Raw genomic sequence first — 17420 nt, forward strand, 5'->3', positions numbered from 1 at the left:
AAATAGTTTATTTGAGCATGACAGGGATCAATTAGAACATTAGGGTTCAACCATAAATTACCATGGTATTGCAAGCTAACAAATACAATTACAAATACAACACCATCCAGCCACAAGTTAGATTTTAGCTCCTCCACCATCCCTTCTTAGTGAAGTGAAGAATATAAAACTAACCCCATTTTGCATTTAGTCACAAAAATGATTATCTACACAAAATCACCCACCAATTATTCATTTTGACACTCAATGGCTATTCCATAAACCTATGGTCCTTGTGATCTCAGTGACAAGTAGCAGCCAAACCTTCACGAAAACACCCTAGAATAAGTCATCGGAACATGCGAGATTAAGCTACAAATTATGACAGCACAGATTTTCCCCCATATCCAACCAAACATCCAATAGACATTCCAGAGTTAAAACTGCCTGGTAAAAAAAAAAAAAAAAAAAAAAAAAAAAGGACTATAGGACTTGTTAGGTATGTCTTTTATTCGAATGGCACCAGAATCCACAGCTCCAGCCCGGACGTCTTGGGAAGGGGAAATGGGCAATCCTTGGATGATAGAGACCAGGAGCATGCCTGGACCCTGTACCCTCTCACTGTCAACCTGTAGCAGACATAAAGAAATGCAATTTAAAACAATTTACAGAGCAGACAATACACCCAACAACTTAAGATGCATCGGGTCAACTCACTGCTGAAGGACCACTCGCAGAAAATAAACTTCTATTTTGAAACATTACACTTGATCCTAAAAGGACGAAAACTGTGGATTCATGGAACTGGAAAGACAATTTGCAGCATCCAACACAGTAATTGCACGATGGCACAGCAGTAGAGTTGCTGCCTTAAAGAGACCCGGGTTCAATCCTGTCTGTATGGAATTTGTACGTTCGTCCGTGACCACGTGGGTTTTCTCCGGGAGATCTGGTTTCCTCCCACACTCCAAAGACGTACAGGTTTGTAGGTTAATTGGCTTTGATAAGAATTGTAAATTGTGCCTTGTGTGTAGAATAGTGTTACGGTACAGGGATCGCTGGCATGAACTCGATGGGCCCAAGGGCCTGTTGCCACGCTGTATCTCCAAACTAAACTAATAAGATTTTAATTCATCATTTAAAACAAAACTCTCATTGGAGGGTAGTAATATTCAGAGCACCATTTTAATTTAATTACTCATCTTATCAGAATACAACATTGCAACATGCTACTTGGCCCAAATAAGTTAGTGATGGCCACATTTACGATCCCTTTATCTTTTTTTGCTGTGAAGGCAAACTTTCCGATTGGAATAAAGAGAGAATTTTACTCATATTTGACAATGGTTCCTAACTAAAACTGTACACAGGCATTTTCCACGGCACTGCTAAGAAACATACTAAACTCCACATTGCAATATATACAAAGTCAGAGCTTATAATTAACATTTAAATAGCAACACTAATAATGGTTGTCATGTTGTTTTGTCAGTGACTGTAAATTGCATCATTATTGCCATGGTGAGAGAAACTCGAAAATATCCACTACAAAACAACATGGAAGTTACCGGCACTAATTGCATTTTTTAAACAAAGATAGACAAAGGTGGTTCTGACAGGAACAGCAATCAAAAAAAAATGTCATATTTCTGCCTTCCGAAGTCATGAAAAATGACTGTATGATGAAAATTACTGCACAAAGGGAAAAAAAACTTAACACCAGCCTGAACCAAAACACAGATATGCACCGCACAGATTTATACTGCACCAACCAGATATCTCTGCAGCCCCACAAGGAAATAATGGAATTATTCTCAACACCAATATGTTGATTACAAACTGATTTGCTGCACAGAGACATTGATTAATAAAAAAACTAATTTTATTCCAGATTAAGTTACATGACGGACTTTTCCAGAGTGTTTATGGTAAACATGAATATCTGTAATTGAGCTTGATTGGCGTGGAATGTTTATTAAAGTTTTTATGCATAAAATATGGAGAATTCTGGATAACAACTTTTATCAATAAAGGAGTAACATCAATTGCTTAAACAATTTGAGAGAATCTTTTTCCGTGCAAATTTCTAAAAAACAAATGCATTAGGAACTTTCTATGAAGACAATCGTTTTTGATTGCAAAGCAATAGAAAAGTGAAGTTGTAGAATTTTCTGATTCTCATACCAAAGATTTCATGTAAATCTGTGCTCATTTTCCACAGAAACATTTTTTTCACATAACCAATCAACTGCTTAAAAGATATTTTCCCTTTTCATTCACCATAAGCAATCAAACTTAGAACATTCACAAAGTTAACCAAACGATTGCCAAATACTGTTTAAACATAGCAATAATAATAATAATAATAATATATTTTATTGTCATTGCACTTAAGTGCAACGAGATTTGGGTTTGCAGCTTCCATCCGATGTCATTACTTAAATAACTAATAACATTTAGATTTAGATACCCCGAGAACGGATTGTAAAAAGAACATTACAACAGTAAAACAGATAAGATGTATACAGCTGTATAATCATGCTTGAAACCATGTAATGGCATCAAACTACTATGTTTGATTTTGTCTTCAAACACGAGACAAATCTGCACGTTAATCGTGCGTGTGTGTGTGTGTGAGTGAGTGAGTGAGTGAGTGAGTGAGTGAGTGTGTGTGTGTGTGTGTGTGTGTGTGTGTGTGTGTGTGTGTGTGTGTGTGTGTGCGCGTGTGTGCGCGCGCGCGTGAACAAGCAGCATTCTGATAGATGAGTGTTGGTTTCAGTGGAAGAAAGCCCTTACTCATCTATACTTTGATAATCCCCATGTCTTCAATTTATTTGTTCAGCTGGTGTTATATTATTGTTTAATTAAATCGTTTTTTTAAAACATATTATCCACATGATGCCGTTCAATATCACAGATGGCAACACACGCTTCTTGATAGAACTTAACTACATTCCACAACTTTAATAACCCGACTGTGTATGTACAAACTAAATCATCAAACTCCCAGGATTACTCTGGCCTTTGCTCCATTGTTACTCAGGATCAGGCACGGAAATCACTATCAAAACATGGAGGGGACCGGGGGACACAATTTCTTGGCGGCCGCGCATGCATGCGCATACTCACACACACAAGGCTTTGGAGGCTGTAGCCGTGGGCCCTATGGATGTTAATTAGTGACGGGTGCCAGCAGTCGCCGAAAAAAATCGCGTAAGGCCCACAGCCAGCGCGAAGAAGCTGCGCTAAATGCAGCTCAACTCTGCCTGTCTCGCTGGGTTAACCTACAGCCCGGCCTGGACTGACCGGACACCAGTCGGGAGCCGTGGAGCTAGAGCTGCTTCTCCACGCTGGCTGTAAACCTGGGCCGTCGTTGGCAGGCAGAGTTGACAGGCAGAGTTGAGCTGGGTTTAGCGCTGCTTTTCTGTGCTGGCTGTGGACACCGCTCCGGTCTGGCCACCCCCGGGCGTGGAGGGGGGCACTCGAGTGGGGGGGGGGGGGGGGGATGGTCCAGTGGCGGTGCGGAGACCCGGGATCGATCCTGGCCGTGGATGAGGCGCAGGTCTGTGTCCAGGGCTGCAGAGAGTTTTTCGCTTGACCTGGGCACGCAAATCAAGTTCCGCTCTGATCTTTGCCCCACGGACGTCTCCCTCCTCCAATCACCGCGCTCTATCCTCAGTCCCACCCCCCTACTTCTGCCTCTGACCGACACTTCCCTCCTACAATCATCGCGCTGAATTATCATGGTCCCGTCCCCATTGCCTGCTGACCGACATCTCTCTCGTAAAATCGGCGCCCTCAGTCAGCAGTCCCACCCCCACTGTCTCGCAGAAAGCGGAGATTTCACGGAGTTTTAAAATCCGGATTACAAAAAATGAGGGGGATCGTCCCCCACCTCTCAAAACAGGGTGGGGGGGGAACGTGTGTCCCCTTGCTTCCCCCCCCCCTCGGGATTTCTGCCCCTGCTCAGGATTAAAAACAAAGTTCTCTCAAACTAGGAGAGACAGTGTGACAAGCTTATTTTATTGGGCCAATGCCTGTTTACCCTAAGTTTAATATCTCTTTTCTAACAACAAGATTGGCAATTTCATATACGTCAATTGAATCAAACAGCAATCGTAATGTAAGCAAACATCGATCAGAAAATGAGATCATTACAGTACAACATTAGAGACATTCCTTAACTTTACTCATGAAAATAAACACTTAATTTCAGCTGAGCACAATAAAAGTGGGTTATGACAAGTTTAAATATAGATTTATAAATTAGTTGGCAAGAGGAATACTGCTTCATTTTAATTGCCTTATTCCATAGTAATTACTTTACTGCAATAGGAAACTCTGGAGAATTTCACTTGCGGCCTTTACAATTCACACTTCTTCTTTGAGATATAATTTCAGAATAAACTTGCAATTGCCAAGATTTTAAAGCTCATGATATACAGTGCAGATGTATTCAAGCTTACATTGGAGTGTTAAAATGTAACCGTCAATGAATTAGAGAAACCTGAAAGGTAACTTTGTGGTACTAACCTAGTGATTTCTTGCCAAAACCATTCTTATTGTCAGCACCAAGGCTCTCTGTGGCACTTAAACCTCTTCCACGCTCAGTACGGAGGTTGGATGGATCTGCAACTGAGGGGCTGGCCAGATGATGGCTACCTGTAATATTATCAGTGGACCCATGGTTAACAGGTGTAACACACTGCAGGACTGTTTACAGAGAATATAAATAGTAATTTAAAACAATAAAATAAAATTTCAGCAGCCCAGTGTCCAATGGACTTTTTACCTGTACAGCATATGTTGTGCATGTAAACAGGGAATGCTAGAAATATCTATCAGGTTTGACAACGCCTGTCCAAAGAGATACAGGATTTATGTTTCAAATCCATAGCCTTCTATCACCTGAAATGTCAATTCTGTTTCTTACGCCAGATGCACCTGGCCAGCTGAGTATTTACAGGATTACTATATTTACTTCAAATTGCCACTTTTGTACTTTTATTTTAGTATGCAGACTGACTGAGGCACTCAACACTTCCCGGTTTTATAGTCCCTCCGGAAGGGGCGTGGCCTTCAGGAGAGACAATCTCAACATTTTTTAAACACTAATAACTCTTTTATTTTTCATTGATGGGAAAAATTGTCTTGCGCAGCGGAGGGGGACTCTGAGTAAGACGCAAGTGGCGGCGCTTTTTCTAAAATCAATATACAGACCAACAGGAAGTGGTCAAGATCAGACTTTTAGCAATATAGATATCAATTGATCCCATGGGATGGTGGCCTAGAGCTTGTTTCAATGGCCGACAGCTTGTTTAAATACCCTGGTTATTCATTCAGTACCTTCTCAGTTCCAGTATCAGCACTGGAAGTCTCGTTAGTGCTTCTATATCCTTTTAAGAAGATGGAGACTGACCTGCACACCATATTCTAAGTGTGATCTACTCAACTGTGTTTTGTGCCAATGAATATTTATGGAGAACACTCAATATGAATATAACAAATGGCTCTCTAGGCACTCTCACATTTTATCTTACAAATGTATCCATTCTTGGAAAAGTAATCTCCATGGACCAAGTTACCCTTACTTTCTTTTCTGTTATATGCAAAGTGGAATACATTGAATGCAAAGTGCGGGTCTGGCTCCAATGAAATAGTTTAATCATTTAACTCTTCAGTTAATTGCTGATCCTTATATCAGCGGATCTATGATGGAGTCAAGTTGTTTGTTTGTTCTGTCGTTTATACTTAACAGTGTATAATTAACTAAAGGGCAACCATTTGTCAAAAGGGTTTTCTATTGAGGCACGCCTTTTTTAATAAAAACTGCTCGGAATAAAAGGCTATTGTGCCTTTCGGTTTCCTACCCGATTCATCCTTTTGTTTTCTTCCCTTGTAATTTGTCGAGTTGCTCGTGGAATCATTACCATCTTGACTCGATGAACTGCACTCAGACTCACTTTCACTGTCACTGGAGACAACTAAAACAGAAGCAAAAAATTAATGGCGTTTCCAAATGAGCTTAACATATTTTTGCAATAAAATTGTAATGCAGCAGAAATTCAAATGACGAGTTTAGGATTATAATGAAGGGAGGTGCTGTGGCTGAAGAGTGAAGCATGCATTAACTAAATGCTCCAGCACAGTATTGTTCAGTTGGAGAGCGTCTTCTCCACACATTCAGTATTGGTTGGTTGGTTGATTGATTGATTGATTGATTGATTGATTGATTGATTGATTGATTGATTGATTGATTGATTGATTGATTGATTGATTGATTGATTGATTGATTGATTGATTGATTGATTGATTGATTGAATGAATGAAAGATACAGCATGGATACAGCCCTTCAGTTCAGCAGGTCTACACTGACCATCGATCACCCAGTTCTATATTATCCCCACTCCTTACACACCATGAGCAATTTGCAGAGGCCAATTAGCCCATAAACCAGCACATCCTTAGGTTGTGGGAAGAAACCGGAGCACCCGGAGGAAACCCACGTGATGACAGGGAGTTGTTTAAGAAGGAACTGCAGATACTGGAAAATCGAAGGTAGACAAAAATGTTGGAGAAACTCAGCGGGTGAGGCAGCATCTATGGAGCGAAGGAAATTGGCAACGTTTCAGGTCGAAACCCTTCTTCAGACATGTCGACACACAGACAGCACCTGAGGTCAGGATCGCGCCTGGGTCTCTGGAACAATTTACAATTTTACCGAAACCAATTAATCTACAAAACTGTACGTCTCTGGTCCCGGGCAGCAGCTCTGCCACCTCACATACTTCAAGACAGTGCAAATTTATTCTGATCATTACATGATTCCAAAACTCAAGGCATACATAGAATGCCCATCGAGTCTACATTGCCATTCACACAGCTGATCTATTTTACCCCTCAACCCCATTCTCCTGCCTTCTCCCTGGATCCTACAGCAAACTGCTGATGGGGCAAAAGCTATCTTTTTTCAGACAACAGCAAAAACAAACCTCAATAATAAGTAGCAGTTCCCTATATATTTTCGTTATCACAAAAGCTATTTTAACTGGCCAAGTCAATGGATATTTTTACGGCAGAGATAGATAGATTATTGATTAGTACGGGTTTCAGGGGTCATGGGGAGAAGGCAGGAGAATAAGGTTCGGAGGGAGAGATAGATCAGCCATGATTGAATGGCGGAGTAGACTTGATGGGCCGAATGGCCTAATTCTGCTCCTATCACTTACGACCTTATGAACTTAACATGCTGCTGAACAGCTATTAAGATGTCCAGCATAATAACACGAATAAAATTTAAAAGACAAATAAATGGTTTTGGTTCTGTGTAGCTGACCAATGTACTAATCATTTATTCAGATTGCTTACTGCCAGGTGAAACATAAAATGCAGTATCATTCCATTAAAACCAATGGAATATTATACTTTATCAATTTCCTTTCAAACCCTTTTACAATAGTTTTCAAGCAGCTACAATTGACAATACAATTCTCATTTATTTATACAATGCCAGTCTGCATGTAATTCTGAAAACAAAAAGGCCTGAAGTTTTATGTGAAATACAAGATGTTGATAGCATAAGTGAAATAATAGTTTATACTTCGTATTCTTACAAATTATCAAGATATCAAATTATGTTTGCACGATTTGGCGCCATATAATTTGGTTGCTTGCAGGCTCAATCCACCATTACAGACACAGCTGTAAAATATCTTTGCTTTGGTAGGACCATTTGTGTTAATTGTGGAACCTTTTTATTGACAAGCAAGGGCGATACGGTGGCGCAGCGGTAGAGTTGCTGCCTTAGAGCTCCAGAGATCCAGTTCGATCCTGACTATCGGTGCTGTCTGTATGGAGTTTGTACGTTTTCCCCGTGACCTGCGTGGGTTTTCCCCGAGAGCTTCGGTTTCCTCCCATATTGCAAAGACGTACAGGTTTGTAGATTAATTGGCTTTGGTAAAATTGTAAATTGTTCCAGAGAATTGCTGGTCAGCATGGGCTCGACAGGCCGAAGGGCCTGTTCCCGCACTGTATTTGAGGAAGGACATTCTTGCTATTGAGGGAGTGCAGCGTAGGTTAACAAGGTTAATTCCCAGGATGGCGGGACTGCCATATGATGAAAGAATGGAGCGACTGGGCTTGTATTCACTGGAATTTAGAAGGATGAGAGGGATTCTTACAGAAACATATAAAATTATTAAGGGATTGGACATGTTAGATGTGGAATCCTCTGCCTCAGAGGGCGGTGGAGGCTGGTTCTCTGGATACTTTCAAGAGAGAGCTAAATAGGGCTCTTAAAGATAGCGGAGTCAGGGGATATGGGGAGAAGGCAGGAACGGGGTACTGATTGTGGATGATCAGCCATGATTACATTGAATGGCGGGTGCTGGCTCGAAGGGCCGAATGGCTCCTGCACCTATTGTCTATCGTATCTATGTATCTCTAAACTAAACTAAACTAACCAATGATGTCTTCAGTATTATTAGCTGTGTGGTGCAAGGCCAGAAGCTATTGACAACTTAATTCATTGCCTGCTCTCCAGTTCACATGACCACAGAAAGAACTACTATTCCCATAAGGTCTTGTATGAACCTCCACATTGCACAATATTTCTCTTTAGCTGAGGAAGAGAAAGGGATCAATAACAGTGACAAGCTCTCATATATTTTTCATGCAAAAATGAATGACTATTTCAATGTTTAAAGTAGTAACATGTATTAATACTGACAGGCAAGAATCGATTTTCATACCATTTTATGAAATAATCAGGCATTTGAAAAACATGAAATTTTTTAGCATGTAATTATCAGTTAATGCACGATTAAATCTACAAATTACAGTGACAGGTCATTGGTCATTAATTTTGTTTTATTGTTAAGGACACGCAAACTGTCCCAAAGCTACGGTTTAACAATTTCCACCTGATCCAAGACCTTTGCACTGTGAGTGACCCGGTCGATATTAGGGAAATTAAAATCTCCCGGTAAAATCACCCTACAAATTTTACAGCTATCTGTGATCTCCCTGCACATCTGTTCCAATTCCCGCTCATTATTGGGAGTGCCTTTAACACAGTCTCATGAAAGTGATGGCTTACCGCTTTAGAACAGAGCCGAGGAAACACTTTTTCACACAGAGAGTTGTGAGTCTGTGGAATTCTCTGCCTCAGAGGGCGGTGGAGGCCGGTTCTCTGGATGCTTTCAAAAGAGAGCTAGATAGGGCTCTTAAATATAGCAGAGTCAGGGGATATGGGGAGAAGGCAGGAACGGGGTACTGATTGGGGATGATCAGCCATGATCACATTGAATGGCGGTGCTGGCTCGAAGGGCCGAATGGCCTACTCCTGCACCTATTGTCTATTGTCTATCACCCCATTCTTGTTTCTGTTCCACCCGTATATCCATACCGAAAGATCTCCCAAGAATATTCTCTATACTTTCACATCTTCCCGTTGCTGCTCTGCTCATAAAGTCACAGAGTGATACATTGTGGAAACAGGCCCTTCGGCCCAACTTGCCCACACCAGCCAACATGTCCCAACTACACTAGTCCCACCTGCCCGCGTTTGCCTCACATCCCTCCAAACCTGTCCTATCCATGTACCTGTCTAACTGTTTCTTAAACATTGGGATAGTCCTTGCATCAGCTACCTCCTCTGGCAGCTTGTTCCATACACCCACCACCCTTGTGTGAAAAAGTTACCCATCAGATTCACTTCATCTTAAACCTATTTCCTCTGGTCTTCAAATAACCTACTCTGGGCAAGAGACTCGGTGCATCTACCCGATCTATTCCTCTCATGATTTTATACACCTCTATAAGATCACCGCTTATCCTCCTGCACTCCAAAGAATAGAGTCCCAGCCTACTCAACCTCTCCCTATAGCTCAGACCCTCCAGTCCTGACAACATTCTCGTAAATCTTCTCTGCCTTACAGCGCCAGAGACCCGGGCTCGATCCTGACTACGGGTACTGTCTGTACGGAGTTTGTACGTTCCCCCCGTATCCTGCGTGGGTTTTCTCCGAGAGTTCGGGTTTCTTCCCACACTCCGAAGACATACAAATTTGTGGGCTAATTAGCTTGGGTAAAAATTATAAGTTGTCCATATTGTGTGTAGAATAGTGTTAGTGTGTGGGATCGCAGGTCAGCGCAGACTCGTTGGGCCGAAGGGCCTATTTCCACGCTGTATCTCTAAACTTAAACTAAACTCACTATAATGTTCATCAATCTAATATCACATGGTCATTGTCATTTATCAACCAGAATCCATTGCATGTTTGTACAGGAGGGGCCGATTATGTACATCAATGTCTGATTCTACTGAATGGATTATCAAAGTCTTAAGGGACTGTACCACGAGCATGCGACTGCATGCGGCAAGCGCGACCTAACGTGGTCGCTTGAGCCGTACGGCCTCGCGGGGCCGGTCCCACCGATCGCCGGCGCCATATCGAGTTGTGCGGAGCTGGTCCCGACATCGCGCGGGGCTCCGAAAAACTGACACTGTCCAAAAATTCCGCGCGGCAACGGCCTGCCGGCCCGCAGCCGCATTGAGGCCATACGCACCGCCTCGACGCCGTACACAGCGTCTTGACGCCATACGTCACGTGCGAACTTCCCGCGGACTTCGCTCGAACTTCACGTCAACTCGTACGGGATCACTCGACCTCCGCGCGGCCCCCGCTTCCGGTTTGGTCGCGCTTGCCGCATGCAGTCGCATGCTCGTGGGTCAGGCCCTTAACACTTTCTAAGTTGTTTTACAGAATCATATAATCACATAAAATAATATTTCCAGAAAACATCCTGAGTGATATGAAAGTGTCATTTAGGAGACATTAAGATAGGCACATGGATATGAGGGGACTGGAGGGATATGCATCACGTGCAGGCAGAGGGGATTAGTTTAACTTGGCTTCATTCGACACGGATATTGTGGGGCTGTGGTATACTGCTCACTGTTCTGTCTGATCTTTAGATTGTGGCTTGCACTGTCCCAATCCTGCGACAACTCACCGACCGTCCACATTGTACTTGAACACAAGCAGGAAAGAAAAAGTGACTTGCAAATAAGCATCAAAGTATGTGGCCTAGGAAGTTCCAAAATATTTTCAAACCAGGCCTCTGAAGTGCAGTAGTTTAGTTTAGTTTAGAGATATACCATGGGCACAGGCCATTCGACCCACCGTGTCCGTGCCGACCAGCGATCCCACAACACTAAGACCATCCTACACACACTACGAACTATTTACAATTTTACCAAGCCAATTAGCCTACAAACCTGTACGTCTTTGGAGTGTGGGAGAATAACATATCTGCTACTGCAGGGGCATGTTAAGTGACAAAATATCATATTCACTACAACAATTGTAATCGTTTGATTCACAATACCAAACAAAACCTGGGAAATTAATTTAACATACCAACTATATTTTTGTCAGTTTCTTGAAAAACTAGTCATAAACCATGTATAAACCACCAGAGCGAAACATAATAGTTACATTTCATTTAGAGATGCATTGTGGAAACAAGCCCTTTGGCCTGAGTCTGCACCGACCAACAATCACCTGTTCACACCAGTTCTGTTATCCCAGTGTTGCATCCACTCCCTACAGTACACACTGGAGGAGATTTGCAGAACCCAATTAACCTGTAAACCTGCATGTCTTTGGATTGTGGGAGGAAATCGGAGCATCCGGAGGAAATCCACATGGAAAATGTACAAACTCCGTACAGACAACACCCATAGTCAGGGCCGAACCCAAATCTACCGCTGCGACACTGTGTCGAATTAGGCTCACAATATTTTACAATTATTCTCCCCGCTAACAATCTTTCCTCTCGCAAACCTAACTTTTTTTTAAATTTGCTAAATTGTTAAACCTAAACCAGATTTTTTCTGATGTTCCTCCTATGTCAGGGACATTGGTGTTGAGTGTAGGCCCTCTGAAAGTCATCTGGCAACACTGGTAATATTCCCTCATTCCCAGAAAGCCAGTACAAACATTTGCACACACCTTTCTGAAAGACTAATAGGTAGACAAAAAAAGCTGGAGAAACTCAGCGGGTGAGGCAGCATCCATGGGGCGAAGGAACAGGCGACGTTTCGGGTCGAGACCAAGTCAGCTGCCAAAAAGAAAAACCTGCTAACATTGCACCCGTAGTCGGGATCGAACCCGCATCACTGGCGCTACAAGCGCTGTAAGGCAGCAACTATCCCGCTGCACAACCGTGCCGCACCAGTCCAAGACTAGTATCGCTATCTGCTGGTAAGTTGAATCATATCCCAGCTCCACTCTCTGCTTCTCTTCAGACTTAACAAGTGTCACAACCCAAAACAACGTTTGTCCATTTCCGACACAGATGCTGCCTAACGCGCTGAGTTCCTCCAGCACTCTGTGTTTTGCACAAGATTCCAGCATCGGCGGTTCCACGTGTTTCTCTACTTCTCCTTCAGTCGGCTGGAATGTCAGTCTGTCGGCAGGAATACTTCTGTCAACATCTTGAACAGGTCCTGCCACCCCACTCAGCATCACAAGTGCAAGACAGTCTCAGTCCCAAATTCCCCCATTCACTAATCAACTGTGATCAATAACACACCACATCCACATGCCCACACAACGTATTTACATTCTCATGGTCATTAGGGTCCCCTGTTGAACATCTTTGTGCAAATTTATTGCATCACGGGCTGATTTTGCTATTTTTTCATATGATAGAAACATAGAAAATAAGTGCAGGAGTAGGCCATTCAGCCCTTCGAGCCAGCACCGAGATTCAATATGATCATGGCTCATCATCTCACTGAGTTTCTATGTCCACCATTTATTCTTATATTCTCCTAAAACCCTATAAACCTCTCCAATAATATTTATTTATCCATTCTTCATTCTCCAGGTATTCATTTCCTGTTATTTATCATCATTTGAGAAGAACTCGTCAAGTAACTCACCTAATGGATATCACTCCAAGGAGGCAACAAAGATCATAAAAACTTGCATCAACATTGCTCGAAGTCACAGCGAGAGATCGCAAAGTTGGTTGAGGTGAGCCAAGCTTCTGCATCCAGGATACAGAAATAGAAAACACCATAGAAAGCATTTTATCAAGATGCTTCACAGCTTGGTTTAGGAACAGCTCCAACCAAGACCGCATTAAATTGCAGCGAATTGTGCACGCAGCCCAGACCATCACACAAACCAACCTCCCTTCCATTGACTCCAGCTATACCTCATGCTGCCTCAGGCAAAGCCAGCAGCATAATCAAGGATGAGCTACACCCTGGCCACTCCCTTTTTTTTCCCACCTCCCATCAGGCAAAAGATATAGAAGTGTGAAAACGCACACCACCAGATTCAGAGACAATTTCGTCCCAGCTGTTATCAGGCAACTGAACCATCCAACCACAACCAGAGAGCAGTGCTGAACTATTATCTACCTCATTGGTGACCTTGGACTATCCTTAATCGGACTTTGCTGGCTCTACCTGACACTAACCGTTATTTCCTTATCATGTATCTGTACACTGTAAATGGCTCGATTGTAATCATGCATTGTCTTTCCGCTGACTGGACAGCACGCAACAAATGCTTTTCACTGTTTCTCGGTACATGTGACAATAAACTAAACTGCAAAAGGACTGTCAAGCAAGGGTCCAAAACCGGATCGCTATCTCCCAAGAGGATGGATACGTGTGGCCGCAAAATAAAGACGACTCCAAGAGATGAGGCCTTGCTGATTTGGGAAAGTAAGGAGGATCTGAGAAAGACGAGCAATGCCCTGAAGTCTCAATAAGTTCAAGCACTGTACGCCATGCCTTTATTGAAGCTGGTCTTATAGCCAGAAGACCTGGGGGGGGAAAATCACCTAACTGCTGCAATGAAGAAGAAACAATACCAGTGGGCCTTGTAATATAAAGATGGGACATGTGAACACTGGGTAAGGTGATGAAAGCCATCTAGAAACATAAAAACATAGAAAATAGGTGCAGGAATAGGCCATTTGGCCCTTCGAGCCTGCACCGCCATTCAATATGATCATGGCTGATCATCCAACTCAGTATCCCGTACCTGCCTTCTCTCCGTACCCCCTGATCCCCCTAGCCACAAGGGCCACATCCAACTCCCTCTTAAATATAGCCAATGAACTGGCCTCAACTACCCTCTGTGGCAGAGAGTTCCAGAGATTCACCGCTCTCTGTGTGAAAAATGTTCTTCTCATCTCGGTCTTAAAGGATTTCCCCCTTATCCTTAAGCTGTGACCCCTTGTCCTGGACTTCCCCAACATCGGGAACAATCTTCCTGCATCTAGCCTGTCCAACCCCTTAAGAGTTTTGTAAGTTTCTATAAGATCCCCCCTCAATCTCCTATATTCTAGCGAGTATGAGCCGAGTCTATCCAGTCTTTCTTCATATGAAAGTCCTGACATCCCAGGAATCAGTCTGGTGAACCTTCTCTGCACTCCCTCTATGGCAATAATATCCTTCCTCAGATTTGGAGACCAAAACTGTACGCAATACTCCAGGTGTGGTCTCACCAAGACCCTGTACAACTGCAGTAGAACCTCCCTGCTCCTATACTCAAATCCTTTTGCTATGAAAGCTAACATACCATTTGCTTTCTTCACTGAATTTCCGGGTTGTGGGCCAACATAGCCAACATGCTCGGAGATCAGTTGGAGGGCTGGTGTGAAAATGTCACATCGACCCCTTCATCTAACATCCTGAGAAGAAGATGTTCTGAGATTGCTTCATCCATGACGGTTTTGGCCCGCTGCACCGAGTTGACGGAACGATGAGATCAGTGCAACATATCGATGCATTGCAGAGAAGAGCAGAGTCGGAGATGGGGATGATTTTTCCAGATGGATTCGGGCTATTCCAGCAAGACCTTACACCGTCCTCACATCAAAGATAGTGACCCAATTGTCCAGCAGAAGGGGATCTGTCTTGGACTGACCCGGTAACTGTCCTGACCCGAATCCGACTGAGCATTTGTGGTCAATCAATAAGGAGAGCCTGAAAGGAAAGGGCTGTACCATAAGATAGAAGCCCAAAGAGGCCATTATACAGCTGTGGTAGAGAGATTAATAAAATCCTCAGAGACTGTCAGAATCTAGCTGATTCCATGCCAAATCATGTCAGACTTGATAAAGAACCATAGTGGACATATAATGTGCTAAAGACATAATGGCGTGGTGATAATGAATAACAGGTAGCTCTGTGACATATATATTGACTTGTTATATCCGCTTGATTTAATTCATTTGCACAAGGATGTAATAAAAAGCAAATGCAGCAGGTAATTCACCCAACAGGATCCGAAAAATAGTTTATGCGCTCATGATTTAAATGACACTGCATATTGCTTGGGACGATATAAATAATTCCTCCCTCAGTATGATGCATTGTGTGCGGTTTCACACATGAAACGATTAACGATCTGCTCAATACTAATGAAGACTTTCATTATTTTTTGAAGACCAGGGCAGCACGGTGGTGCAGCGGTAGAGTTGCTGCCTTACAGCACTTGGAGCACCGGAGACCCAGGTTCAATCCCGACTACGGGTGCCGTCTGCACAGCGTTTGTACGTCCTCCCCGTGGGTTTTCTCCGAGATCTTCGGTTTCCTCCCACACCCCAAAGGCGTACAAGCATGTAGGGTAAATTGGCTTGGTATAAGCGTAAAATTGTCCTTAAGAGTGTGTAGTATAGCTTTAATGTGCGAGGATCGCTGGTCGGCGCGGACTTGGTGAGCCGAAGGGCCTGTTTCCACGCTGTATCTCTAAACTAAACTAACAAGTGCCTCTCCGTCAACTGCAGAGAGTTCTAATTCTTTGTGGAAATATTGTTTGGAGGAACTCAGCGGGCCAGGCAGCATCTCTGGAGAGAAGGAACGGGTGACGTTTCGGGTCGAGACCCTTCTTCAGATACAGTCTGGGTATATTGTTCTGAATCACTAGGGTTATTAAAATGCACAGGTTACATGGAATGTATAACTTTAATTATTGCGTTTATTGGTGGGCACAGTGTACCTATTGATTATATATTATTCATTGCACCGAAATTTTACAATATACTTTAAATAATTCAACCTGTTTTTAACACTAAACTATGGGCCAAAATGAACACCTCCAGATTTCACACAGTGTCTTCTTTCAGCTTTCACAACCAGTTTTACACAGGTATCACGAGCACCACTATAAATACATATACAAATTATCCGCAAATCCGTTAATCTTCACTAGGCATGATTTTGAGAGAAAGAACTGGCTTGTACCTTCCTGCTGGATAGCGTACAATGTATGTCTGAATGTTGTGGGTCTGTACTCGCTGGAGTTTAGAAGAATGAGGGAGGAATTCATTGAAACCTACAGAAGAATGAAAGGCCTAGATAGAGTGGATGTGGAGAGGATGACTCCATTATTGGGAGAGTCTAGGTCCATAGGGCACAGCCTCAGAATAAAAGGTCGTATCCTCTAGAATGGAGATGAGGAAGATTTTTTTTTAGCCAGAGGGTCATGAAACTGTGGAATTCGTTGCACTAACAGTTGAGTTGGCCAAGTCATTGGGCATTTTTAAAGCGGATATTGATAGGTCCTTGTTTAGTCAGGGTGTCGAAGGTTAAGGGGAGAAAGCAGGAGAATGAGAGGGAAAGATAGATCAGCCAAGATTGAATGGTGGAGCAGACTTGATGGGCCAAATGGCCTAATTCTGCTATGTCTAGTGGATTCCTCATGCTACATTCGATTTCTAACTTGTAAACGTTAATGGTGTCATTTTAATCGTCACCAGTTGCGAAAAATAACCTGCATTTGAAGGCCTTGTTTAATCCTTCACAAAATGCAGAAATTTGGTTTGATGCTTTTAACATAAGACATAGAACCGTACAACACAAGAACAGACCCATAATGTCTGTGCCGAACAAGATGCCAAGACCATCACGTGATCCACGGGGAAATCATTTTCAGGGGATCATGTTCCTCCTCGTGTCTTTGAGATCGTGACCTCTGAGACTACTCACCAGCAGCACCTAAAAAGTTTTCTGAATGTTTGATTCAACTATCATAAAAAAACAATTTACACCAGAACTCGGCTATCATGAAGACATCAATGCTGGGGTGCCTGAGGGGATGGTAGGAATGTCTGTGCTATTATGGAATCCTGCAAGCTGAAGAATCATCATGACTCCCCGGGATAGTTCATATTCTTTTCGGCATACTTCAGCAATCATAAGAGCTCTTTCAAAATTGTATAAATTTACAAGGTGTCTGGTCCTAAATGGACCAGTCAGTGCTGGTAAAAGGCATTTACTAAAAGCATTATCTTGTGAGTGACAAATTGGAGTTGTAATGTCTGGTAAACGTACTTCCACTTCAGTTTCTGTCAAGGTCATTGCATTAGGAGGGGAAATTAGTGCAAGTGAGTCAGTCAAATGGGCAAAC

General features: G+C 42.8%; 1 protein-coding gene across 3 annotated transcripts in view; it reads right to left on the reverse strand.

Moving 5' to 3' along the window:
- Positions 1 to 315: 315 nt before the first annotated feature.
- rph3al (rabphilin 3A like (without C2 domains)) overlaps positions 316 to 17420 on the reverse strand; it is a 121845-nt gene continuing 104740 nt past the window's right edge. For all 3 annotated transcript variants that reach the window (XM_033046184.1, XM_033046183.1, XM_033046185.1), the window contains exons 7-9: positions 5850 to 5963; positions 4513 to 4641; positions 316 to 608 (exon numbers count right to left, since the gene is read on the reverse strand). In XM_033046184.1, coding sequence (XP_032902075.1) covers positions 604 to 608; positions 4513 to 4641; positions 5850 to 5963 — 248 coding nt within the window. In that variant the 3' untranslated portion in view covers positions 316 to 603. The remainder of the gene's footprint in view (positions 609 to 4512; positions 4642 to 5849; positions 5964 to 17420) is intronic.

This window comes from Amblyraja radiata, chromosome 28, assembly GCF_010909765.2.
Source record: "Amblyraja radiata isolate CabotCenter1 chromosome 28, sAmbRad1.1.pri, whole genome shotgun sequence".
Lineage (NCBI taxonomy): Eukaryota > Metazoa > Chordata > Chondrichthyes > Rajiformes > Rajidae > Amblyraja > Amblyraja radiata.